This window comes from Podarcis melisellensis (assembly GCF_964234715.1).
Source record: "Podarcis melisellensis genome assembly, chromosome: 7".
Classification (NCBI taxonomy): domain Eukaryota; kingdom Metazoa; phylum Chordata; class Lepidosauria; order Squamata; family Lacertidae; genus Podarcis; species Podarcis melisellensis.
Genome location: NC_138539.1, coordinates 89,796,220 through 89,822,828, shown reverse-complemented (window position 1 = coordinate 89,822,828; position 26,609 = coordinate 89,796,220). Strand labels below are relative to the sequence as shown.

The 26,609-nt window shown below is 47.9% G+C and overlaps 2 protein-coding genes across 2 annotated transcripts in view; one reads left to right on the top strand and one right to left on the bottom strand.

The window, feature by feature from the left end:
• Positions 1-317: 317 nt before the first annotated feature.
• Positions 318-26,609, bottom strand: part of KIZ (kizuna centrosomal protein) — a 175,782-nt gene continuing 149,490 nt past the window's right edge. The window contains exon 14 of the mRNA XM_081917795.1: positions 318-333. Within this exon, the coding sequence (XP_081773921.1) occupies positions 324-333 (10 nt within the window). The 3' untranslated portion in view covers positions 318-323. The remainder of the gene's footprint in view (positions 334-26,609) is intronic.
• Positions 18,073-20,363, top strand: NKX2-4 (NK2 homeobox 4). Its single transcript, XM_081918478.1, has 2 exons — positions 18,073-18,514; positions 18,848-20,363. Exons 1-2 carry the CDS (start codon positions 18,127-18,129, stop codon positions 19,564-19,566), a joined length of 1,107 nt encoding a protein of 368 aa, XP_081774604.1. The 5' UTR covers positions 18,073-18,126; the 3' UTR covers positions 19,567-20,363.

Genomic DNA, 26,609 nt, shown 5'->3' with positions numbered 1-26,609 from the left:
ATTGGGCCGGGTCCGGCCCCTGGGCCTTAGTTTGCCTACCCATGCTCTTAGGACTCAGGTGGGCATGAGCAATGCACCAGTTCGCTTGCTCAGCAGGATGCAGGCTATTAATGTGAGAGCTGGAAGCACTGAGCAGGAGACCCAGAGGAGAGATCCAGATTGGTGCTATGTGACAAAAGTTCCAGCTATCTGTGGGTCCAGACCCCGAGGGATAGCTCAGTCAGTAGAGCAAGAGGCTCTTAATCTCAAGGTCACGGGTTTGAGCCCCACAGAGGGCAAAAGATTCCTGTGTTGCAAAAGATTCCAGCATTGGAGGGGGTGGACTAGATGATCCTCATGGTCCCTTGCAACTCTGCAATTCTATGATCCAGCTGTTGTCATTCCTAGGAAGGAATTATTAGCAACTGGAGGGGCATAAGAATTACTATCTTGATAGTAGCCTTATGCTTTATTCTTGTTGTGCATTAATATGATCTAGCCTGGTAGCTTTATACTTGCTGCGCAACCAATAAAGCCCATAATCTTTGTCCATAAGAGTGTTAATTGCCTCCAAATCCAAAAGAGCCACTGTCTTTGGCAGAGCAGGTGAGAGGAGGAGGAGGAGGCAGGATTTCTGCACAAGTGCTGCTAAAGAAAGACCTATATTGGCTCCCAGTACATTTCCGAGCACAATTCAAAATGTTGGTGCTGACCTTTAAAGCCCTAAATGGCCTCGGCCCAATATACCTGAAGGAGCATCTCCACCTCCATCTTTCAGCCCAGACACTCAGGTCAACAATAATTGATAACCAATGAGTGTCAAATCCTTATCATTGATATTTCACTCTTCTTCCACACAGCACTTTCAATCTGCTTGCAGAATTAGATGTGAATTGCCATTTTCTATTTGAGGCCTTGAGGTCATGTCTTCCTTTTCCTGCAGAGAAGCGTCCAGCTCTCCAGAACTTTGGTTGTGTGGTTTTCGGCTTGAGTCATTGAGAAAGTTATGTGAGCCTGAGGCCCACCAAGTGTACTTCAGGCAGCTCCTGATACAGGGAAATTGAAAAAGCTGATAAAAGCATTGAGGACATCTGAAAAGGAATGTTAACTTGCTGAATAACTTTGAAAAGTGCTGTCAGAATTAAACCACTTCATCAAGGAAGAGCCCAGACACTGAGATCCAGTTCCAAGGGCCTTCTGGCAGTTCCCTCGCTGCGAGAAGCCAAGTCACAGGGAACCAGGCAGAGGGCCTTCTCGGTGGTGGCACCGTGTAGAACGCTCTCCCAGAAGATATCAAAGAGAAAAACAACTACCAGACTTTTAGAAGACATCTGAAGGCAGCCCTGTTTAGGGAAGCTTTTAATGTTTGACAGACTATTGTAATTTTAATATTTTGTTGGAAGCCACCCAGAGTGGCTGGGGAATAATAAATTGTTGTTGTTGTTATTGGCTTGAAGTACTACTGTATTTTTTGCTCTATAAGACTCACTTTCCCCCTCCTAAAAAGTAAGGGGAAATTTGTGTGCGTCTTATGAAGCGAATGCAGGCTGCGCAGCTATCCCAGAAGTCAGAACAGCAAGAGGGATTGCTGCTTTCACTGCACAGCGATCCCTCTTGCTGTTCTGGCTTCTGAGATTCAGAATATTTTTTTTCTTGTTTTCCTCCTCCAAAAACTAGGTGCGTCTTGTGGTCTGGTGCGTCTTATAGAGCGAAAAATACGGTAAATTAAGAAGTACAGATTCAGGAATATGCAAGGGGAAATATCTGTGACAATTAAGACCCATTCTATTCAGGAACTCATTTCACTCCTTTTGTTTTGCTATATACTGGATTAACCAGTATATAAACCCCAGCAAAAATAATAATGCAAAGTCCTACTTCTTACTGAGTGCCAATTAACCAGACAGGAAAATTTGCTATGGGAGGTGGAGTGGGGTAGTGTAACTGGTAGTGGTGGCAAAGCTGCTTCCTTCATAGACCACGTAGAAGAGTTGGAGGAAGGGATTGAGTCAGGATCATGTCCTGGAAGGAAAGCCCTTCTCTCTCTGCACTGTGGTCCCAGTCCTGATCATTGCTCTTCTCTTCAGCTGGTTTAGTGATACTTGGTTTGGAAATAAAGTATAAGGAAGTAGTTGCTACGTACACTGAACTATAGAAGTTTGTAAATTTGAAGAATTTGAATCCCTAAATTGTCAAAAAGCTTTCAGAATGCTGATGGCAGCTGAGCTGAACGGGGTGGGGAGGAGTAGAGGTATAAAGAAACTAAAATGAAGAAGGCTGAACAAAGGCCAAACTTCATGTGATGTTAACACAGAGGTTTGCCCTTGATTTTTCTTGCAGAAATAGCCAGTGCACGCGAGTATGAATTGGGACCCTGTTGCTATTGAGCAGCATCAAACTGGTGGTTGTGAAACCAACTCATAACATTTATTTGACACTTCAGAATACTCAAAGCAGTTCACACACATTACCTTAGTAAACCTTACTGAAACACAATAGGTTGCTGGGGTGTCACACAGTGTCTGTGTGTGTGTGTGTGTGTGTGTGCGCGCGCGCATTTGTGTGTGTGTGTGTGTGAGAGAGAGAGAGAGGGGGGGGGGTTCATGGTAGGTTGTTATCTGGCTCAATCTCAGCCGCTGTAGAGCCTCTACTCACAACAGACCCAGGCATTGGCTAGACACCTTCATTTACTCTCCCAGTAATTGACAGAAGGCTCTCCTGTGGGAGAATCTGCAGCCAAAACCACAGATGCATGATTTCTAGAGAACCATAAACGAGACTGTATGATGTCACAACCTCTAAACCTTTGTGGTAGGAAGGAGAACAATAGAAAACTTCATCTTCCTGTCACTGCACACTCTTCTTACCTGTGATGGGATAAAGTTGTCTGTGGTCTCCTCAAAGAAGCACACATCATTTTGAATTGAACTATAGACTGTGGAAGTGAAAAGGTAAGCCTGTCTCACATTCTGCCCCTCCCCAAGCTGCTTCTTTGTTTGTAGGTTTATATCGGCCTTGATCAGCTCTGACCTGTGCTGGCTTCCACCTAGTGATCACAATGAGAAAGAAATTCCTCTCCCATTAGTCCTTAGTTGGCTGGGTTCCTTTGTGGGTTGTTGTGGTGTTTTGTGTTGCTGTTTGGGGTTAAAGGCCGTTATTTATTTCAATGCAGAGATTATTCTGTAGAAAATACATCCATGGTGATGACCACATCAGTGCCATTTTTAGACCTACAGCTAAGGACCCGGTGAATTTTATTTGTTGTGCTCTGGTGCATCTGTAGAGCAGAGAAGAAAGAATCCAATTACTTTGTGACAATAGGTATCAAACTCCTTCTGAAAGAGTGAAGCCTTGAACATGTGAAACAAGTACCATGGAAGCCAAGTTATTTAACTTTTATTTTTTTATATAAAAGCATTGACTTTTTCATGGAGGCTTTTATTAAGGCCAACCTGTGGAGTCTGGACACTTTTGCTGTGTTCACAGCCATGGCTGTTGAAATAGCAGCCATCCTGTGTTTTGTTTTCTAATGTGTAATTACTGCATCAGGCCGAATAAAGGCATGTTTCAAGAAAACGACCTTCATCGTTGCTGCCAGGCTTTGTGTTGTATGTGTTGAGTTATACACTGCTCCATTCATCAACAACAATAATTCTGCCGCCTTGGGCTTGTTAGAGCGATATTTGTTAAGCTCAATAGCGTTGCCCAAAGAGCGTAGCATTTTTCTTTCAGCTTGTTATCATATTCAAGGTAGGGTAGTTTTCTGTGCATTAGGCCAAAGAAGAGCAGGTGCCTTAAATGTGGCAAAGACTTTGGGCACGATCCAGTGTGAAGTTCTCTGGTGCAAGCCATACTGAAATGAGTGGAATCTGTGCAAGTGGATTTGTGCAGCACTTCTGACATTGTCCCATTGTCATTCTTCTCAGCCACAGAGACTTGTGGAATGAGTGGAGGCAAGGAACAAGCCCAGGAGGGGAAGCTACTGGTACTGGTAACCTCAAGACTTGATTACTGTAATACGCTTTGTGTGGGGCTGCCCTTGAATATGACCCAGAAGCTGGAATAAGCTAATGGCAACGTGCTACTCCTCAATGCAGCCGAGGGAAGTGGTGGAACAGGAGGCAGCAGTGATCAAACAGGAGGGTGTAGGATTGTTGCCCGGAATTATTATTATTTGTCAGGGGCTCAGGAGCAGAGGCACAGGAAAGGGAGGAAACGGAGAGCGAGGGGGAGGAATCCGAAGGAAACGTAAGCGATGACAGTGGTCCGAGGTCTCTGAGTCTTTCCAGCGAATCGGAAGACTCACAGAAAGGGGCTCCCAGGGTCAGAGCAAGGGGGACACCCCAGGAAGAAGGGGCCAGAAGGGACTGAGAGAGCAGCAGCTGGAAATCGGGACCAGCTTCCCCACCAAAGAGCAGTAGGGGGGAGGAGTCCCAGGTATCGGGATCAGGCTGCTCACCGCCAGCGGGAGGAGATGAGTCAGGATTGGCCACGCCTCCATCGGAGAGCGAGGAAACGGTCAAGAGGAAGGTTGGAAGCTGGGCGCGCGCGCCAAGTTCAAATGTACAGGCGAGCGGCACAGTGGGTAGCCCGGATAGGGAGCCAGGTCCTAAAGCCCGCCGAAAGGAGGGACAGGAGTCAGGGGGGTCAGCGTCAGAAGAGTCCAGGAAGGAGGAGACACCGGGGGACAGAAGGACCCAGAGGAGAAAGGAGCAACGGAAAAGGTGGAGTAAGGCTAGAGTCTTAAACTGGTGTACAGGGGGTGGAGACTCAGACAGGGCTTCGCCGATCTAGCGTCTAGACGTAGGGCTGCACACTGCGGCTTGTAAATGGAAACTGAACCTCAATAAAGACTTTTGTACATTACTACCGGCTAGCGTTGGTCCTCTGTGAGCTGGGACCTGGAGGCAGCTCTGACATTATTATTATTATTATTATTATTATTATTATTATTATTAGTATTAGTATTATTATTATTAACATGTTCAAAATCACCTTTTTTCCTGAAGGTACTCAAGTCAGCTTATATATAAAAATGAGAACTGCTAAAAACATAGAAAAGGCGCATCATTAAAAAGCAATTAAATATTTTTAAAAGTAACATTATATGCATATGTAAAATCTATTAAAACCATAGCAATAATTGTAATAAATACTGTGCAGCACCAGCCCTTTTATTAAAAGCTGTCTGTTCCCAAAAGCCTGTTGGAGCAAGACGGTCTTCACCTGCCAGGAGAAAGACAAAAAGGATGGAGCCAGTCTAACTTCTCGAGGGAGAGAGTTCCCAAGTCTGGCAGCAGCCACTGAGAAGGACTCACCTCTGGCCCCACCTTTGCAGATGGGAGCGAACCTATCAGCTTCAATGGAGCACAGTCCTGAAAATCCAAGTTTTTGGAAAAAACACAAAGGTTTTATTGAAAGATTTTCATGAATAACAAAGCTACATATAGTGACTCTGTTTTCAGTTCACGGAGTCTTTTTTAGAGATCAGTTACATCTGGTGTGAGACATTGCTGCCATAGGCATTGTGAGTTTGGGGAGGAGAGAAAGAGGCAGGGGAGAGAAGGGAGTAGTGCCCTTTCCTTCTTTTGCATTGTGTACATGTGGAGTTTTGTGTCAGCATCACGCGAATAGGTTCATAATCTCTTCATGTATTGGTTTTCATTGGCAGTGTGGGAGGTTGGTGAGCAGACATGCCAAGTTGAGTGAGTTTCGTGAATGAACTTGCCACACCTTGTCTTTAAATTTTTTTAAAGAATATTTATTAAAGTTTTCAATAGTAATACAGAAAAAAGAAAGAAGAAGAAGAAGAAAATAACAAAAATACAAAAATAAAAATATTTAAAAACACATAAAGTTTCCATTACTTATTTTTCATTAACTTATTTCCCAGACCTCCTCATACCTCCCTTTTTTGTATTCCAATTCAAATTGTTAGTTCAGCAAATCCTTATCAATAAATTTTAACCTATTTCTAAACCTTTTTTTTTCTCCATATTCTCTTAAAGCATTACAGCTGGAAACCACTTAATTTGCCACACCTTGTCTTTAAAGCTTGGCAGGCAGGAAAACCCATTGGCTTCCGCCCAGTCCTGACCTTCTTGCCCTGCTCCTCAGTGCCTGAACTGTGACTCCTCAGCCCTGTATCTGCTGCTGAGTCTGTATCATTATCTGCTTAAAAAACAATCTTTTTCTTACTTCCTGGCTAAGAGCCTTTGTCTACTTGGGTTAGGCAAGAGCCAGGCAGGCAGGGCACATTCTCAGGTCAACAGCAACTGAAACTGATTCCATGCAACAGGACCAGATTTTATTTAAATTTTCATAAAATTACAGTAACATAAATAAAAGCATAATTTAAAAACTGATTATGGAAAAGAAATTAATCATTCAAAGGTCTGTCTAAATAATCAGTTTTAGGGAAACAGCTACAAGTAGGCAAGGATAATTCCCACAGAGCCTCTACTGGAGCCAGTGTGGTGTAGAGAGCGGTGGACTCATAATCTGGGGAACTGGGTTTGCATCTCCGCTCCTCCACATGCAGCTGCTGGATGACCTTGGGCTCGTCACACTTCTCTGAAGTCTCTCAGCCCCACTCACCTCACAGAGTGTTTGTTGTGGGGGAGGAAGGGAAAGGAGAATGTTAGCCGCTTTGAGACTCCAGAAGGGTAGTGAAACATGGGATATCAAGTCCAAACTCCTCCCCCCCTTCTTCTTCTTCTTCTTCTTCTTCTTCTTCTTCTTCTTCCTCTTCCTCTTCCTCTTCCTCTTCTTCTTCTGGCAGGGCCTGCTACACTGAAGTCTCATATCCTAAATCTCAGAGGCATGGGGAACCACCAGAAGTATAGTGGGATGTAATCCACTGAGAACAGTCAAATACAACATTCCTTGTTTTCCTAGAGTGGACACGCAAGGGGATGTTTGGATCAGCTAGTCAGAACTTCCTGTTCCTCCTGGCCTGGGGCATCCTTACTTGCATTAACTAATAGGTGGGTGTGACCTTTCCAGACCTGGTAAAAGGACAAGGCATGCTGCCACTCTCTCTCTTTTCCATCTTCTTTTTGTCCTGCGGACTTCGTGGAATGAAGCAGTCCCCAGGTCATCTCCCTTATGGGATAAACCTATTAGTATAAGTTTGTAACTTTAAGCCTTAAGCCTGCCTTCAGGGATAACACTGTGCCCTGTCTGATCATTAGTAAACTTCCTTTTTATTGCTTATGAACAAGACTGTGGTGTCTTTATTCTTTTAGGAGGGATTCAAGGGCTCTTACCAGGAAAATATTAGAACACATCTAAATCTGGACAAGCCAGATTGAATTGCGTATTGTCTTAAGAAACTCACACGAGTTTGCAACTAGTTTTCTGCTGTGTAAATGCACTCTGCTAAGTAAAGGAACTTGCTAGTGTTAGTTAGGAAGGATATTAATAAACAATATATCCTCTCCTGCCACCCTGAACATTCCCACAAGTATGCCATCAGATGATCTCAGTGGTCAAGGTAGAACATAAGGGATCAGACAGTCATAGAATCATAGAACGGTAGAGTTGGAAGGGACCCTGAGGGTCATCTAGTCCAACCCCCTACAATGCAGGAATCTTTTGTCTGTTGTGGACCTCAGGGTTTTGTGAATTAGCACAAGAACACAATTTGGCAAGCAGTACATCTCTTCAGGAACGTCTTCCAAAGTGGTTGGCGTCAGGGCAGAAAGGAGCAACCCTCTCTAATCCAACCCAATCAGCTCCGCCACCCCCATTTCTTCTTCCTCCTCCTCCTCCTGTTCCAGAGCCTGCCAATCCAACCCCAATAATGCTGTGCTGCATGGCTCACGGCCCTGCCCTAGAGTTCCAGGTGCCCTTATCTGAATTGTCTGTATTAGTTGGCTTTGATTTTAAATTTCACTTGTTTGCATAATCTCTATTATTTTTATTGTTTGGAAACCCACTCTGGGGTCTTTAGTGAAAAGCAGTCTCAAAATCCTGTAAACAACTAAATAAAAATCAGGAGCAATGAGAAGGGTTATAGTTTAGTGCAAAGCATCTCCTTTCCGCACTGAAGGTTCAGTCCCTGACATATCTACATGTGGTTGGGAGAGATTCTTTCTGAAAGCCTGGAGAGCCACAACCAGTCATTGTAGACATCACTGAGTAACACAGATCAATATTCTGATTGGTTAGAAGGCAGCTGGGATGGAAGGTGTGGAGAGGGGCAGCTCTCTTTACCTGTGTCCTCAGCTTGGAGGCCTTCATCCATGATGCTTCCTTGTTTAGACAGGGGTGGACGGGAGCAGTACTTTTACATTTAATTTAAGGATTGTGAAGGAGCAGGAACATACAAGAAGGGGGATTTCTTCAAGTTCCTCTGAAAAGTGAGCAAATTAGGGAACGGCCAGGAGGTTGCAGCATAATTGGTTACAGCTGCACCAAACCATTCACTTTTTAATAACAAAAATCAATAGAATGGCTATGCAAAATGCTTAGCTCATTTGAAAACTTGATTTTGTAAATTTCCCTGTATGAAGTATTTGCACAATGTATTACATTTGTTAAAGGAGATGGCAGGTGTCTTAGAGGGACATCATATTGTCACACTCCATCCCAATCTCCACAGCAGTGTGAGATTCCAGGGGTGGAGGCACTTAGCAGGCTCTGTTTTTCCTTTGGAAATGGGACTGTGGTTGGGGTTGCCATGTTTCAAACAGGGAATGTTGTTGTTTAGTCATTTAGTCGTGTCCGACTCTTCGTGACCCCCTGGACCAGAGCACGCCAGGCACTCCTGTCTTCCACTGCCTCCCGCAGTTTGGTCAGACTCATGTTTGTAGCTTTGAGAACACTGTCCAACCATCTCGTCCTCTGTCGTCCCCTTCTTCTTGTGCCCTCCATCTTTCCCAACATCAGGGTCTTTTCCAGGGAGTCTTCTCTTCTCATGAGGTGGCCAAAGTATTGGAGCCTCAGCTTGAGGATCTGTCCTTCCAGTGAGCACTCAGGGCTGATTTCCTTCAGAATGGAGAGGTTTGATCTTCTTGCAGTCCATGGGACTCTCAAGAGTCTCCTCCAGCACCAGAATTCAAAAGCATCAATTCTTCAGCGATCAGCCTTTATGGTCCCGCTCTCACTTCCATACAGTACATCACCATGGCTTTAACTATACGGACCTTTGTTGGCAAGGTGATGTCTCTGCTTTTTAAGATGCTGTCTAGGTTTGTCATGGTTTCTACATATATAGGACCTGAGCCTAGGATGGAGGGGTTCCCAGGATTACACTCCAGCCCCCATTCTGCTCTGCCCCCCTTTTCTCTAGCTTGTAAACTGCTTGCAGAACACAACTAATTTTCCTCTTGCTTACCCACTGTGATTCTGAAACTCCCCCCTCCCAAGACTGACATTGTATTTTGCTAACTACCCACAAGTCTTTGCCTCGCTGATGGCTTTCTTGATGGATCATAACCCTGTCCTTGTTTGCTTAACATCTCTGTCATTCTCAGACTGGCTTGGCAATTTTGACACTGCTAAATTCAGCCAAGCATTGATTAAATTCTAGCACTTACTAAATCTAAGCACAAACTCTGGTACCCAAAAACCTATAACAATATAGTGTGGGGAAATGACCTAGAAACCGCTATGGAGCAGAATGGCTGACAAAGCCTCTGCAGAAATAAATGCCTTGAAAGTTGTACAAAGGTGATACCTGCCTCCTTAGATCCTATGTAAAGTTCACAACAAAGGTAGCAGTCCTAACTGCACTTACCTGGGAGTAAACATAATTGAATTTAATAGGGCTTACTTCTAAGTAGACATTGTTGTCATTTTGTGTTGGGCAAAAGATTCCTGCATTGCAGGAGGATGGTCTAGATGACCCTCATAGTCCCTTCCAACTCTACAGTTCTATGGTTCTACATCCCACCTTTCTTCCAAAGAGCGCAAGGTGGTGTGCATACTTCTCCTCCTCCCCATTTTATCCTCACAACAACCCTGTGAGGTCGGTCAGGCTAAGGGACGGCAAGAGGCCCAAGGTCACCCAGTGAGCTTCATGGCTGAGTGGGGATTTGAACCACTACCCCATCCAGGCTGGCTGCAATTAGGATAGCACAGTTAGTCCAAGAGACAGGCAGCTGTATGAGGTGTCTGTGACATTTGGTAAAGATGAAATTGTGGCAAAATTATCCCATATAAACCCTAGTTTCTCTTACTATCTTTTTGTATGGGGTATACAAAAGATCTGATGCATAAGGAATCACTGACAATTTTATTTGTGGCCACTAGACCTCCAGTTGCTAGAACTGGAAAATATTTGTTTTTGAGAACTGATTCCACCAAGTGTGGGGAAATTAACTAAACAAGTGTGGCTGCACAGAGGATAAATGGCAGAATATAAAGGTAAAGGTATGGGCCAGTCATGCCCAACTCTAGGGTTGCGCACTCATCTCGCTCTAGAGGCTGTGAGCCGGCGCCATCCAAAGACACTTCTGGGTCACGTGGCCAGCGTGACGAAGCTGCTCTGGCGAGCCAGCACCAGCGCAGCACACGGAAACGCCGTTTACCTTCCCGCTATAAAGCGGTACCTATTTATCTACTTGCACTTTGACATGCTTTCGAACTGCTAGGTGGGCAGGACCTGGGACCGAACGACGGGAGCTCACCCCGCCGCGGGGATTCGAACCGCCGACCATACGATCAGCAAGTCCTAGGCACTGAGGTTTTATCCACAGCACCACCCGCGTCCCGCGGCAGAATATAATTTGTATGTTATCTGGTTTTGCTTTATTACATAAGTTAATAAAAGACTATGGCTGTCATGCTCTGAATATACATGGACAATTGTGGAAAGGTTTCCTAAAAACAAACAAACAAATATGCTTTTACAACACTAGCAATTACGCACTCCTGTGTTGTTTATATCATTGTGACAAAAATGGATGATGTTAACTGCCTCGACTTGTAACATTCAGCTTATTCTGTTTACCTGGGGGGGGGGGTGCAACATAGAAAATGAATGTTTTGTTTTGTTTCTTTTTTTAAAACAAAATTTATATATCACTCGATGGTAGTAAAGCCGCTAAGTGGTTTACAAGAAGTATTAAAATTATCAACAAAAAGGGTTAAAAACAATTTAAAACATAAAATAACAGTAAGAAAGATTAAAGCATGTCATCTAACAAGAGGGATCTGAATGATTTGGAACATGTATTTCTGCTACTGGCAGCCTCTGGCCAGATGACCCTTAACTCAAGCCACCCTTAACTGCTGATAAATTGGGTCATCTTTTGATTCCTGTCTTGTTTTGAGAGTGTGTGTTCTCAAGAGCCAATTATTTATCTTGTTTATGCACTGCAAATCTTGAACCCTCAAAGTTTGCTGTGCATAAATTGGATAAACAATTGGCTGCTTCCTTTCTTTTCCAATAGGACAAGGTGGGGAACACAAGGCCCGAGATTGCATCCCCCCCGGGGTCTCCCCAGGCCATGTACCCTCTCACCAGCCCTGCTCTGCATTCCCTCTTCTTTTGCTGGGCTGAAATGTCAACTAGATGACCCTTGAGGTTCCCTTCCAACTCTACAATTCCATGGTTCTATGATAATGTGCTCATCCATCCTGTTACTTAATGTAGATAGTACATTTCTTGTACATCCATTGATTCTCCAACTTCGATGTGACATTCTCCTCTAAATCATTTCCTTACCACATTTTATCCTTCGTCAATTCAGATTTCCCCATACCTTCTCCTTTTCAGAGTATCTCTTCAATGAGATGAGAAAGGCTTCCTAGGCTATAAGAATTCTCTCTCTCTCTCTCTCTCTCTCTCTCTCCTTCCTTCCTTCCTTCTGATTTAACTACCCTATATGTCTTCTTTTTCTTTGAAGAACCTATACACGCACTTTTCTTTCTGCATTAGCAGTATTCCCAAGGTACTCTTATTCCAGAGGACATCAAGTGGTTTGACTACTAGTGAAATTCTCCCTCTCCTGAATATTTTTACACGTGGGTGTGTCTGCCACTATTTTTGCATGCATCTGCATGCTCTTTATGCAACGGGGCTTTCAGTGTCATAGTGGAAGGTGCAGTTGGTTACTCTCTGTTTGTATGATAAAGTTTGTGAGATGTAACATAAGCAGTCAAATACGCTTCCAGTTTGCCCAGAGTGAACACGCAGGGGGGTGTTACTCCAGCCAGGATGACTTCCTGTCACACCTGGTCTGGAGCTTCCTCCTCCTGTGTGTGACCAGGTAGGTGGGTGTGACCCTGGAAGACCCCATAAAAGGGGCTGGTCACACAGCCACCTCCATCTTCTTCCTCCTGGTGCCATGCTCTCTTGATACTGATATATTTTGCTCTCAGCCAGCAGCACATGGGCTCATTCCCATATGGGATTAACTCAAAACCCTCTTCTGCAACTCTAAGCTAAAGCCTGCCTTCAGGGATCCAACTATGAACTGAATGTGAGTAAACGTCTTATTACTTTTCAAAGAAGATGGTTGTGTTTTTATTCTTTTTAGGAGGGATAAAAGGGGACTTGCCAGGAACAAAACCCAATCTGGACAAAGCCAGATTGGATTGCTTAAGTAAAGAGATTCAAACGAATCTACCAACTAGCTTCCTGCTATATCCTGGGGAATGTCGTTCTGCTGCTGACTCACAAGTGTGAGTGAGGAAGGATACTATTAAATCATTATATCCTCTCCTAGTATCTACAACATTCCCACAAAGTTCACCTACACTTTCCAGTAAGGAGGGGAAGAAACCCCCGGGGGAACTTGCCTTCCTATGAAAGCAATTGAATGCTGAAAGGATGGAGGAATGTGGCCCTGGAGGAGGAGGAGGAGGAGGAGGAGGAGGAGGAGGAGGAGGATGTAGGGTTTCCTATCATCATTTTCACTTGGAGTCCCCCATGGGCTATTTATGTTAGGATTATTCGTGCATATTTCCCATTTGCATCGCCACCCAAACAGGAGGCAACCTTTTGCCCGCTGGCTTCTACAGACTTCTGAGTGAAACAGCAGGCCAGCCTATACAAGAAGAAAAATAGAAAAACGAGCCTACAAATGTGAATTTCATGCATCCGGAGGCCTGAGCTTAGAGCCCTGGTTAGAGCCGCTCGGCGAGTCCTACCCCACGTCCCTGCCCCCAACCTCAGTAGCTCCCCCTGCCTGACGCCCCTGATTTCTCTGTGGATTTTCCGCCGCCGCCGCCGCGACAGGCCACGAAATCGGAACCTTCATCTCTTCTGCTTCCTTCACATCTCCGCGCCCGCCCGCCCGCCCAGACACCCACCCGCAACCGCTTCAGGTTGGGAGGATGGAGCCTCGGAACCCAAACACGTCTAGGCTAATAGTAGGTGCCTTTTCCCCTTTCAGAAACGTTTGCAACAGGAAGAATGGTGACTCAGGGACACCAGACGGGGCTCCCCAGAGCCAAGAGGGCAATTCCCTGGCGTAGATCAATGGCGCCCCATCCATCCCCGACTCAGGTCCCCACTTGTGGGCTTCCCGTAGGCAATGCTTGGTCTCTTCGGAAAGAAGTGGCCTGATCCTGCAGGACTCTTCTTCTCAGGCTCTTACTTTCTCCTAGACGTGTGGAGTTTTTGATCTTGAACCTGCGGGTGGGTATCGAGGTATCGCACTCCTTGTAGGAATGGACATGGCAGTCGCAGTTTCGTGCGCCTCTTCCAAACGGTGCCCTGGCGAACGAGGAGGCGACGTTTCACCGAGGTTTCCTCCTTCCCTCACACTCCAGTAACGTGGAAAGGCCAGCGATCTACAAACTCCTTTCTGGGTTACTTATGCTGAGAGTTACAACAGCGAGGTGTAAAGAGGTGACCCCAGTTTTCTTAAAACCCAGTAACCTATTGAGAGAGAGGCGGCTTACCGGCGTCCCATTCGAAAAAGCCAGTCCTAAACATTCCCAGCCAACAGTTCCAAATGTACCAGCAAGAGAAGCTACGTTGCTTCGGTCGGAATCGCAAAAAAACCAAAAGTCAACAGTTTTAACACCCATTAGTTTACATGCGAAAAACGCTTCGGGTTTATGGTGTTTGGCCAGGTTTCGATTAGGAAAGGCGACTGTTTGCAACAGCCGAAAATACTATAGGCCTTGAAATCATCTTCAAATTTTGAGCTCTATAAAGTAGCAGTAGAATGGACAGAAAACTGGCAAGATTAATCAGAAAGTTATATTGAGCGTTTGCTCCGGATAACTCTCTGGTGTGTTGCAATAAGCGTCCCAAAGCAGCGTGAACTTGTTTAAAGGGTTTTAGTGGATCTGAACAGTTTTAGAAACGCGACTGATAATTTTTATAACTATAGTGCGCTCTTGCTGGGACGGAAGTTCCATGGAACCTTTTGAGGTCTTCACGTATTTAAGACTGAGACTAACTCCTGCGAGGAGCAAGTCGTGAAAGATCCCCGTCTTTGTTGCCGATATCTTTATAAAGGCACCCAGAACAAGATTCACCCCTGAACAGCAGATCACGTAGAGTATAAACCTTTAATCTGAGTAGGGATTTCCTTGCGGGGTTCCCCCGATGTTTAAGGCACTCAAAATGCTTCCAAGGTGGATCTCATTTTCATTGCTGAAAGTACCGTAATTCATTGTTCCTCCATTCATTACCACATATACACCGCCCCACATATGTATAAAACATAAGCCCACCCCTAAACCTCTCGACCGAAATACAGGTTTTGTTAAAAGCACCACAAGTAACAAAACAAAACAACAAAAAAGCCACCACCCCACCACAACCCTTACATAAAATAAGATCATGCTGTAAAGGTCCGATACAGTCAACACCCAGCACTTTAAGAGCACGGCCCTGTGCGCGCCTGCTCTGAAGTTCCGTGGGACTTACACCCATGTACGTAGGACTAGGATTTGCAGCCTAAATTAAGTATTGATTTCAGTGGGAGAGGTTTAAGCAAGAGCTGAAGTCTCCCACTGAAATCGATGGGCCTCCAAAGTGCTGAACCTTGACTAGATTCCTGTGCCCCTTTGTTCCACAGGGGTCTCTGAAAGAGATGCCCGTGCTTTCAAGCAGCAGACAGGGACCCTCGCCTGAGCTGGCAGTGCCACTTCAGACTGCAGAAGATGACACGTGTGATGGCATGCTTCCCCCAAAAAGGACCCTTACTCCCAGGAAACAAGCGCGTCATCAAGGAAGTCAAGAGAGCATGATTTTCTATTGGTGTGGAGCCTGCCATCTGAAGTGACATCAGCCAGACATAGGTTGACATCTCCTGGCGCCCTTCTCCGAAGTAAGCTCAACAGCAAGCCTCTTCCAAGAGCGGGCAAAGAAAATTGGAGGAGGAGACTTGGCATCGGAGCCAAGAAAGCCATAGGCTAGTGACCTACTTGCCTGCTCCGGCTGCTGTTTGCTGCCCACTCGCCACTGCCCCCTTTGCACCAGCACTTGTCCAAAGTACCTCGATATCGCAGGTATTGTTAGCGTTGTGGCAGGCACAACTCCTTTGGGGATGCCCGCTCAGCACCACCCTTTGGTGTTATTGGGCCAAGACGCATGGAGAGTCACATAATAACGTATGCTATTGTGTTACACAGGTAAGTACTTCTGGGCGCGTGCAGAGTGTCAGTTCTTCACCCTGATGCCCACAGTGCCCACAACCTTATAGACGTCCAACTGCCAGCGGGCAGTCCACAGGGAGCAGAATTCCCCCTTCCCCTCTCCTTTCCCGAATGAAGCGCGCTCCGCATCGCCCTGACAAGAGTCGGTAGGCGTTTCATTTTCCTTCTTCAGCAAGCAACTTTGTAGCTCGTAGAGCTTCTGCCGTAGAGCCAGGACTAGACCTGATCGTCGCTCACTTTTTCTTACCGCCGCTAGACCTCGTCTCCACACACGTTTTCTCCCAGGCCAAAGAGTCGGTAGGCGTTTCATTTTCCTTCTTCAGCAAGCAACTTTGTAGCTCGTAGAGCTTCTGCCGTAGAGCCAGGACTAGACCTGATCGTCGCTCACTTTTTCTTACCGCCGCTAGACCTCGTCTCCACACACGTTTCTCCCAGGCCAAAGGCGATCGCTTTCAGGGCTGCTCCTAGAAAACGGGAGCACTGGCGGCTCTTCATCCTCACAGGGGTCGCTCCATCTTGATCAACGAGAAGTCGGCACCGTCTAGTCTCACCTCCCCAGCCAGCGTTCAGTCCTACTCAGAGGGGACGCGGAACTCTTCGAGGGCCACAGAGGTAGAGCGCCGGTCCTTCTCAAGCAAAAGAGTGAAGCCACACAGAGAGGGAGGAGGGGGTCGGTCTCTAGCGGGTTGTAAATGGAGGGCGCTTGTTTTTTACCTCTGCCTTTCTTCTAAAGATAAGAGCCGTCACCAAAACACTTGAAGGAGACCCAGCGCTAGAATCAGGCTCAGCCCTAGTTAGGAATCCGACGGTAGGGGACCCGACGGGTTCAGGTCTGGCACACGTTTAATATTCTGTCAACCCAGATTCTCCTCTCCGTGGTTACACCCCCCCACCCCCACCTGCTTTAGTAAATCCAGCTGCCAGGCGGATCTGGCTTCTAGCTTCCAGAGGAGAACGTGGTCTCTGCCCGAGAAGTCACGCTAAGGAGAAGCTGCTGTTCTTCATCATCCGGCTCCGACGTGACTCGGAACAAAAACACTCTCTCCCGAGGTATGCGTTTAGAATCGGATTCTTAGACGGACAGAGAACCGGGAAAGCTCCAATCCTCATCCTTAAACACAAGGCCGAAGCAAATCCGCTTTCGTTTCCACGGGGCACGCTTCCCAAACGGTGCCACTCTCTGGAGTCCGTGCTCCGACGGCACGCTCATTTTCACTCCATATCTTAGGCTGGACCGGAAAATTCAAGCAATGTTGTAGCAGAGAGCCGAAATCTATCCTTTCCTGGGTACCGGGGGGGGGGGGAGGGGAGTGCTGTTTTCTTTCTTTAGCCCAGTGAAGTAAGCGCTTGTGGCATGCAGTCCCCACACTGCAGTGTCCGCAGATTTCGTAGGCGCAATTTGTCCTGTACAGTACTTGGACATCCCTTTTCCTTGGACAAGACTTTCGATTTCTCGCTTTCTTTTCCCACTGCCCAATATTGAAGGAAGAGAACTGGAGGACGTCGAAGCTTGCTTCCAGTTAGGTGTTTCAAACAAGCCTCAATTCAAATCATATCCTACTTAGCAATTATAACGCGCTTTTCCATGCTCAAAGCGCTCCTCTTCTATTATCTCAGTCATCTTTACAACAACCCTGTAAGGCAGGAGAAACGTTCTCATCCACGCGCGCACGCTCAAGGTGTTGCTTTCAAGGGGGGGGGGGCATTTCCTCTTTCGCCAACTTTGCTGCCACAGTTTTGCTGGAGGGCGCAAAAGGGACCCAGTCCAAGAGCGGCTGGCGCTCTCAGGCGCCAGGCGGGTGTGCGCTGACTCCGCGGGCCGTGCCGAACGGGCCTGGAGCGCACCCCTCGAGCAGTCGGTACAGCAGCCTGAAGAGGCGTCCAGGGCAGAGGCGTGCCTGCCCACCCATCCATTTGGATGTCCTTTAGGATGGTGTCCAAGGCAGGCCTTGCTTGGCCCGGGCCTCGCAGGACTCGGCCTCCCCCAGCTTTTGGAGCAAGAAGTCGAGACGGCGTCGAGGGTTCTCCGCCTGGCTCTCTCGGGGGTTCCCAGTGAGCGGGGTCGGGGCCCCGAATAGTTGCTGGGGGAACCCTCCGAGTTGGGGTCCCTCTCCCTCTGAGGGCCTCGGGGAGGCGGGGTCCCCTGTGCCTAGCAGGGGCTCCCTTTGAGGAGCGTGGGGTGGGGGCTCCTTGTACGCGGGGAGTGGTTTCCTACCTTGGAGCAGCTGGAGGTGCCTCTCTAATTGGCGGGGGACCCCCCTCTCCACTGGTGGGGGCTCCAGCCGCAGAGGCAGCGAGTGGCTGCTGGGGGGGCAGCCTTCCTTGTGGCTCCGCCCCCGCCGGTGTCTGTCGTAAAGCGGGTGCCGCCGGACTAAAAGAAACCCCAGCTAGGAGGCGAGAGCTGCGGGAGGGCTGGCGCGCCGCCGCCGCCTCCTCCTGCTGCCGCCCCCTCCTCTCCTTGGCCGGGCTCCCGCGGCGGCGGGCGGCGGCGGCGGCGCTCAGCCCCCTTTTCGTCCGGACTGGGCAGCCGCGTCGGCCGGGCGAGCGCGCAGGGAGCCCAGGAGATTCGCCCGGCGAGCCATGTCGCTCAGCCCCAAGCACACGACGCCCTTCTCCGTCTCCGACATCCTCAGCCCCATGGACGAGACCTACAAGAAGTTCGGCGCCATGGACGGCAGCCTGGGCGCCCCCCTGGGCGTGGGCGCCGCCGCCTACCGGCAGCCCCAGAACGCAGCCCTGCCTCCGCCACCGCAGCAGCACCCCATGGGCGCCCACAACGCCGCCGCCGCCGCCTACCACTCCATGGCGCACGCCGGCGTCTCGCAGTTCGCCCACGGCCCCGTGGCCGGCTACTGCAACGGCGGGCTGGGCAACGTGGGCGACCTGGCACCTTATCCAGACAGCGTGCGCGGAAGCGCAGCCGCCTCGGGCTGGTACGGAGCCAACGCGGATCCCCGCTACCCCACGAGTAAGCGGGGAGGGGCTAGAAGGGAATAGGGCTGGTGGGGCTGGTGGGGCTGGGTACTCAGACTGCATTTTCTCTTCCAGCGCCCTTACCCCTAAATTTGGGGAGCTAATTGGAATTCCGCAGTGGGGAGGGAAAAAATACTTTGGACGTGCTCAGGGACACTCTTGACATCTCAGGGCGCATAAGAGTCCCAGCTCTTTGGGACTCAGTCGCCTTAAGCGCTTAATAAAGCTGAGCTCTCCATACTTGACGCTTTCGGCCCGGGGTCCCTTTCCCCGAGATTGCCCTCTGCTCTAACTGCCTCCTAACTCTCCCGTGTGTGTGTGTGCTCAGTTTCCAGGCTAATGGGCCCGTCGGGGGGCATGAACATGGCCGGCATGGGGGCTCTGTCGGGCATCGCAGAGGCTGCCAAGTCCCTGGCGCCCGGGCTGCACGCTGCGCCGCGGAGGAAGCGCCGGGTGCTCTTCTCGCAGGCGCAGGTGTACGAGCTGGAGCGGCGCTTCAAGCAGCAGAAGTACCTGTCGGCGCCCGAGCGGGAGCACCTGGCCAGCCTGATCCACCTCACGCCCACGCAGGTCAAGATCTGGTTCCAGAACCACCGCTACAAGATGAAGAGGCAAGCCAAGGACAAGGCCGCGCAGCAGCTCCAGCACCAGCCGCAGACGCAGACGCCTCCCGAGGGGCCCGGCCTGTGCCAGCAGCAGCCGCCGCAGCAGCAGCAGCAAGCCCAGGCGGCGTCTCCCAGGCGCGTGGCCGTGCCGGTTCTGGTCAAGGACGGCAAGCCCTGCCCGCACAGCGCCGCCGCCGCCGCCGCCGGTCAGTCTGCCGGACAAGCTCCCAGCGCCAGCGGGGCCGGGGGCAGCGCTGCCCAGCACCCCCAGCAGCAGCAGCAAGTGACCTCCCTGGGCCAGGCGCCGGACCTAGAAGAGATGTCCCCCAGCCCGCCTTCGCTGCACAGCCAAGTGGGCGCCCTGGCGCAGATGGACGCGGCGGCCGTCGAATATAACGGCGGCCTGGTCAACGCCAGCTTGCTCTATGGCCGGACATGGTAACAACCCCACAAACACCTACCCACCCCCGCACACACACCCCAAAATAAACCGAACCGCCCTGTTGCTCTTCCTCCCCCGACCCCCGCAAGAGATGCCGGCTCCCGGGACGCAGCGACCTTCTCCTGCGCTGGCGGGCTCCGACGGCAACCAAGTGGACTCGGTTGGCTTAGGGAGACAGGGGCAAGCTCTCTCTGCCGTCTAAGTTCTCCTCGGTTCCAGATCATCCTCAGGCCACTAGCCCAGGTATCTGCCTCCTTGCTGAAGACTACAGGGGGATTAAGGAACGATTTGTTAACGCGGAGTTGGGGATTATCCGCTGGGAGCAGGTTGTTCTCTGGCGTAATTTTGTCATCCGCTCCAGTGGTGGGCGGGAAAGCGGGGCAGAGAAGCCCCCCACCCCCAGCAAAGCTTGAGCTGAATATGTTCATCAAGACAGCTCCTGGGTGGTTCCAGAACTGGGCTGGATCGGTGTTTTGTACATATCCGATCAAGGCAACCGAGCAAGATCAACAATGAAGTGCAGCTTATCTCTGGAAAAAAGGGAAGAGATCCTGTTACTAACACTAATAATAATTTTATATGGGAGTCCCTTAAGTGCAATCTCGTTATTATTGATTGAGAGCTGATTGAATTGGAACTCGAGGTCGCCTATCAGCATGATCCGCCATTTTTACAAAAGGGAAGGCGCAAGTGTCGCCTGGACGGTGGCGGGGGAAGGGAGAGAGAGGAACCCTGACATTGGGGATACCCCGTCATAGGGGTAATTTCCAGTCCAACTTTTTGGACGCGGACGCGCAGGTTTAAACAGAAAGAAAAGTTTTTAATTATTGTTATTTACTATGTGTTCGAATGTATTATTGGCAAAACCTCATACAAACCCAGCCAGTGTAGAAAGAGCAGGCAAAACAAACGGCCGCCTCGTTTCATTGGAAGGTACATGAACAGATGAGAGAGATGCGCACCGCTCCCTGCCTAGTTCCCATAAAGGTCCAATTCCGTGAGAAGTTCTCCTGCGCAAACCCCACTGAAATCAATGCGAGCTGAGGAGGAGCACGAATAAACTTCCTTGAGGAACAACGTGCGCCTCACTGAATTGGAATCTCTACGTTGGCAAAATAGGGTTAGGACTGTATTAAGAGCTGAGCTCTTAAGAGGACCAAAAGTAGCAGTAAACATGGACGGGGCGGATAGAAACAGCAGAATTCCTCTGTCCATTAGACTGGGAGCAAAGGATGGAAATAAATCCACAGGCAGGAGAAGGTGGCCCTGAAACTGGAAACAAATTATGTTTGAAGGCTGAAACCCTCAGAAAAGTTTAAATTGCAGTGGGCTTTAAACAGTCTCGACCCAGTGTAGGATTGCGTCCAAAGTCATTTGTAGTCTCTGGCGTGGGCAGGAAAATCGCTTTTACATAATTTTGTAAGTCTGTTCTTTGGGCGGCGGGGGAGGGGGTTTATTCTGTTGTTTTAGTTGGCTGGCTGCTGTTTGCTGTTGTTTGCTGTTCTTAAAGAATGGGATTATTATTCCTTCCAACACGCTGGGTCTGAAATAGATCTGCCGTTCTCAAAACTAGCACGAGGTTTGTTCGTAACCATTTTTCCTCAAATGGTCATCAGAAGCAAAGAGATAATGTCCCACAAAGTCCTGCTTGGCGGAGGCCGTGTGTGTGACTTTTAAATAACTGGGTACAGTTTGAAAACCTCAGATTGAAAATAACACGAATAAAGTGAAGGCTGGATCGAAATCTGATCACAACCATGTCAGTGAGCCGATTCTGCCTACTTTACGCAAAGCAAGGGCATATCAGAAATTCATAAAACAGGATCCCCAAGAAGAGAGACGCTTGTGGTGCCGCGGTTGTTATAGGCCTATTGAAGGGAAGTTCCCGGTTTGCTGCTGCTTTTTAAAAAATTGATAACATAGGAGTTAATTTATATAATTTATGCCATTAGTTGGCTTTAAAGCGGGCACAAGTTCGCCTGCCAAAACCCCACTGGCAGGACCAGGAGCCACGCGAAACCAGGGAGTTCCCGGTTCACATTCGTGGAGATGGCGCGGGAGAACTTCCAGGAGGCTTTAAGGTCCCGCTTTACCGAGCTGAATGGGGCTTTGCTACCACCCAGCTCTAAGTGCTTCTGGCCGGTGCTGAATTGAAGTTTCTTCCGCGCAAAGAGTTATGTTTAGGATCTCAGAGCACAACCCAAGTCCTCTTGCCCAGCGCACAGAATTCCCCTCCCGCCCTGGAATGGCGCGATCCTATGCACGTCTACTCAGAAAGAAAAAAGACATTTCCTTGGGAGGAAGTCCGGTAGGACTTACTTCCCAGTAGACACGCGAAAGACCACGCTTTCAGTGCATTTTAGGTAATTATTTTGTAAACACGTTATTGGGCATGATGGATTTCCGTGTCTCCACAATTAAGATAAATTTGGGCATTTTCCATTGCTCTATTTTCTCCGTATTCCTCAAAGAGACATTTACTGCTAAGTTTAGGTGGGAAGTCAGTTCCATTAAAACAAATGGATAGTTCTTTTTGAAGTTAACCCTGGATCTTTGGAAATACAGTATGTGTCATTTAAAATAAAATCGGAACCAAGAGGACGCGATCTAACCAAAGCTAGGCTCTTGTTTAAGTCTTTTAAACGAGAAAGTTCAGGTTTAAATCTCTGTCTCTCCTTTCACACCAGTATGAAGTACCAGACTTGGGCTGGATCCTGTCCATTCGGAGCAAGTTAGACTGCGATGGAAAGCCCATTTGAATTTAGAGGGATTTAGGCTGCACTCGCCACTTACCTAAGCCACATTTAATTCAATGGCACTTTCTTTTATGTAAGCGCATGTTCTGCCGCACGTGGCATTTAAGGTGATTGCAGTCAATGGGACTTAAAAGTTAGTGGCTCTGAAATTACTTTAGCTGTATCAGGTTAGTCTTAGAGGGACTAAGACACCGTGTTGTGTTTAGAAGTCGGGTTAAAAGAAAAGCAAAGCAAAACCACGTTGTGAACGAACGTCTTAAGGCTGCAATCCTAAATACTAGGAAGTCAGTCCCATTGAACTCAGTGGGTCTTACTTGGGAACGCCAGTTAGAAAATGCATGGGGAAGAAAGAGAGAGGCTCAGACTGCAGAGAGACGAAATAGGCTTAGCATATTCTGTGGTGTTTGGTTGATGCGGGATTTTCGTCTTCTTCGCTGCTCCGGTCCCAGGCCCGGATTGCTACCTATAACAAATAGCACACCTCTTTCCGATTCAACTATAATAATTATGAGATGGCACAAATACCTGGGAGTAAGTCTGAACTTACTGGGACTTGCTTCCCAGGAAAAATGCACAGGATCGGACTGTAAGTACTTAAATCCAAGTATTTGGACTTAAAGGTAAAAGGATCGGGTTGCATGAAATGTTACAATCCCGCTGCACCGTCACTTCCCTCCCACCTCTTATTGTATTTACTATCCTAAATAAACGTTTGGACAAAACATACTTTAGCCATTTGCAGGCACCAGTTTTATTTTCCCTGTTATCTTGATTAGGATCACTTTATTTGGACCAATAAATATTCATTTTTAAGTTACTGTTCTTTGGGACTTAAAATACAATGACATCCAATTGTCTTAAAGTAAGAGAGGATAAGGCGGGAGCTGGGAAATATCAGCGACAAAGAACTTTTTGGAAAAGGAAAGTGTGCGAGATGGAGGCAGAAAAATAATTCCATAATTATTAGGGAACTGGTGAGTTATTCGCCTGTTTTTAAGATGTGCGCTTACTTACCTGTAAAACTAAATGCATTGCCTCGAAAGTCCATTGGACGTGGCAATACTCTCGAGTAAATGTGCATACTGTGACCCGACAATCCTATATGCACGTCCACTCAAAGGTAACATCCATTGAGTTAAGTGCGGCTTACTCCAAGCAAGTGGATATAGGATCGCAGCCAAAACCTGATTAAAATTACTAGCACGTACTCTCCCACCCACCAGAAATGTTCCTAGGATAGAAGCGGAAATGGGTAAAGCAATAAGTTTATGAGCAGCACTGGGGCTGTAAATACCTGGAAATCGTTCCCGCTGAAGCCAATGGGAGTTTATTCTAAGTGAACATCTGTCGGATTGGGCTGCACAAAACTCTAAAGCGAATATAGAAACCGAGACCGCGGGGAAATGATGTGTTTGGGCCCACGCGAGAGTTTTGTCTTTCGTGGTTTGATCTGGCACGGTTCATTTAGACACGCGAGCTAGGAATGTGCACTTCTGAACCGGACCACACGCGGTGATCGGGAAAAAGCTGTTGCTTGGGCAGGCCCTTCTTGCGGGAGGAAAGTGCGTGTGGACCAGGACATCGCCAGGCGCAAATATCTGTCTACCAAGGTGGAGAGCCTCAGGTGGTCTAACTTGTTCTGGGCTCTGAACTAGCGGGGCTGAGCCCAAAGAGTGAGAGTGACGGAGCAAGTGAAGAAGCGACATTGGCTTGGGCCACCCCGGAATGGTAAAGGATTCTCTTGGTATTTACAGCAATTCAGTTTAGAGACGAAGGGACTTCCCCCAAACTGCAAAGGCCTTTCCCGTGCGCCCAGGAGCTCCCCAGCTCGCCTAAACTTGAGGGTGACGACGCAGATACACGCGCTCCAACTCCCCTGGGACTTCTCCGGACTTGAAAGGAACAGGCGCTCGGCTCGGGCTCTCCTGGTCACTCCAGCGGAGCTGGCGCTGCAAAACTGCCCGGTGATTTGTGCCAAATTATTCGTAGGGTTATTATTCATTTCTTAACTCTTGTGTGGGATTAAAATCCAATCAGACCATTTTTGCAAGCCCTGTTCCACACCATAATAAAGTGGAGGAAAGGAGATGGCATTAATGGGCAGTTCTTTTTTAATGTGAATAAAGAGCCAGAGATAAATGGAAGGAAGGGGCCTGAATATCGGGTGTTTGCTCTCAACTTTTATCTCTAGAAAAAAATGTTTAATTTAATAATCTAAATAAATGAGTTTCTTAATTTGTCCTTCCACAAAGGCAGCAACAGTTTTCTTAGTCCCTGCACAAAGGCTGTGAAGGTTTTCCAGCGTGCGCAAGTCTGGGAAAGTTTCATTTTAAACCTAGAAATTCTGTGTGTGAATGCACACATATATTATTTAAAAATGTGTATCTCACCTGCAGTGGGTCAAGGAGAGCTCTTGGCTTGAAGCTGTAATGGGAAGCCTGAGAGATGTCTTTTGAATGCCTGACACCCTTGGCAAGGAAGGCACCAAGCAAGGAAACATCACTATTTAACTGCATGTCTAAAGCATACTAAGTTTAGCTTGGCAAGATTTGCTTAGGAATTGTGATGACTAAGCAACACTACTAAACTGAAAAGGGCATGTTGCTCTCTTCACCATAATGCATCAGAACATTTCTACTTGTTCCCTGTGCAGCTCCTAACAGCAGAATAAAACTATTTTTTAAAATAACAAATATTATAACCATTGCAAGTCTTTACTACTCTGCCCATCCATAGCTAAAGTATATATGCTAGCTACTGAAAGCAGTCTTTGCATGTGCCTGTATAAATATATTGTAAAAGGTTCCTGGTGCTAATTTGCCCTCCAACTTAAAACCCCTTTATGATTGAAAAGCCAAACTGGTTCTTTTGGGGGAGCAGCGAGGGTTTCTCCGTCTTCCTCGGCCCAGAGCAACCTTCCTTTCCATTCAGCTGCAACATTTTTCGGGCTGCTTGAAAGAAGGCTTCTCCTGCAATTAGTGCTGCCGAGATCCTTAAGGCGAAGAGAAACCAGGCAGACTTGGGTGAAGCTCATTATCTGAAGAGGTGGATAAGTGTCTTTGGTGCAGCCCGGCCAGGAAGGGGTCTTAAGTGGGAACAAAGAACCTCCCAAAGTTTCTCTGGTGCAGTGGAGGGCAAAGTCAGCTGGAGGAGCACTCTCCCTCTCCAGCCCCTGGAGTTGGGGGCCCTCGAGAGGCTCCCTCCTGCAGGCCTTTAATTGGCGGCCAAGACTGTCCAGGAGAGAGACCTGCATTTAACTCTGCAAAGAGGCACCTGCATGGGGGAGAAGGGGCTGGACGAACCGGCTCCTCCTGCTGCGACTCTGAAGGCAAAGAGGGATTATTTCATGGTCTCTTAGGGGAATTTCAACCTAGGGGTGTATGAGAACCACCATCCAGAACCATCCCTGCAAAAAACCCCTCTTTCCGGTGTACCAGGCTCTGTACAGAGGCAGAAATGACAGGGCCTTTCCCCACAATAACTGACACAAATTGATAGCAAAGATTCTTATGGCACCCTAAAGACAGACATGTTTGTTATAGCGCAAGTTCTTTTGCTGTGACAGGCTGACAGGCCTACCTTGCTGGGAGCGCAAAACAATCTATCAGATTGATAATAATTTTGAATTGGTATAGTCATTGGCTAGGGGCAAAGAAGCCAAAGAGAATAAATCAATCCTTTCCTGGATCATTCCTCTCTGTCCTGTTATTCAGAGCTCTAGAAATTTGGGGCTCTGTTCAACTACAAAGAACAGGTGTATCTTTGCTAGGGTCCTTCCGAAGGGAAAGGTGCTGGGAAAGAGTCGCAGGAAAGTGTCTATAAAGGCAGCAGCTTTTCTGAATGGCTGGCAAGGACATTTTCTAAGCAGGGAAAATTATAACTGCTTCACATGATTTGTTGAGCATAAACCTAAAATGTGAAGTGTGAACACAACCAACAAGCATTTGCAAACAGTTCCTCACACAGAAACACTCCTCAGAAAGCTACAATAAAAAATAATAATAAAATAATAATAATAATAATTTTACTATTTATACCCCGCCCATCTGGCTGGGTTTCCTCAGCCACTCTGGGCAGCTCCCAACATAGAATCAAACATTTAAAACTTCCCTAAACAGGGATGCCCTCAGCTGTCTTCTAAAAGTCAGATAGTTGTTTATTTCCTTGACATCTGATGGGAGGGCATTCCACAGGGCAGGCGCCACCATTGAGAAGGCCCTCTGCCTGGTTCTCTGTAACCTCACTTCTTGCAGCGAAGGAACTGCCAGAAGGCCCTCGGCGCTGGAC

Excerpts from the sequence above, each read along its gene's own strand:
- NKX2-4 (XM_081918478.1), top strand. The coding sequence starts at position 18,127 with ATGTCGCTCAGCCCCAAGCACACGACGCCCTTCTCCGTCTCCGACATC. Across the intron at positions 18,515-18,847 it reads GGATCCCCGCTACCCCACGA|TTTCCAGGCTAATGGGCCCG; the intron begins GTAAGCGGGGAG and ends GTGTGTGCTCAG.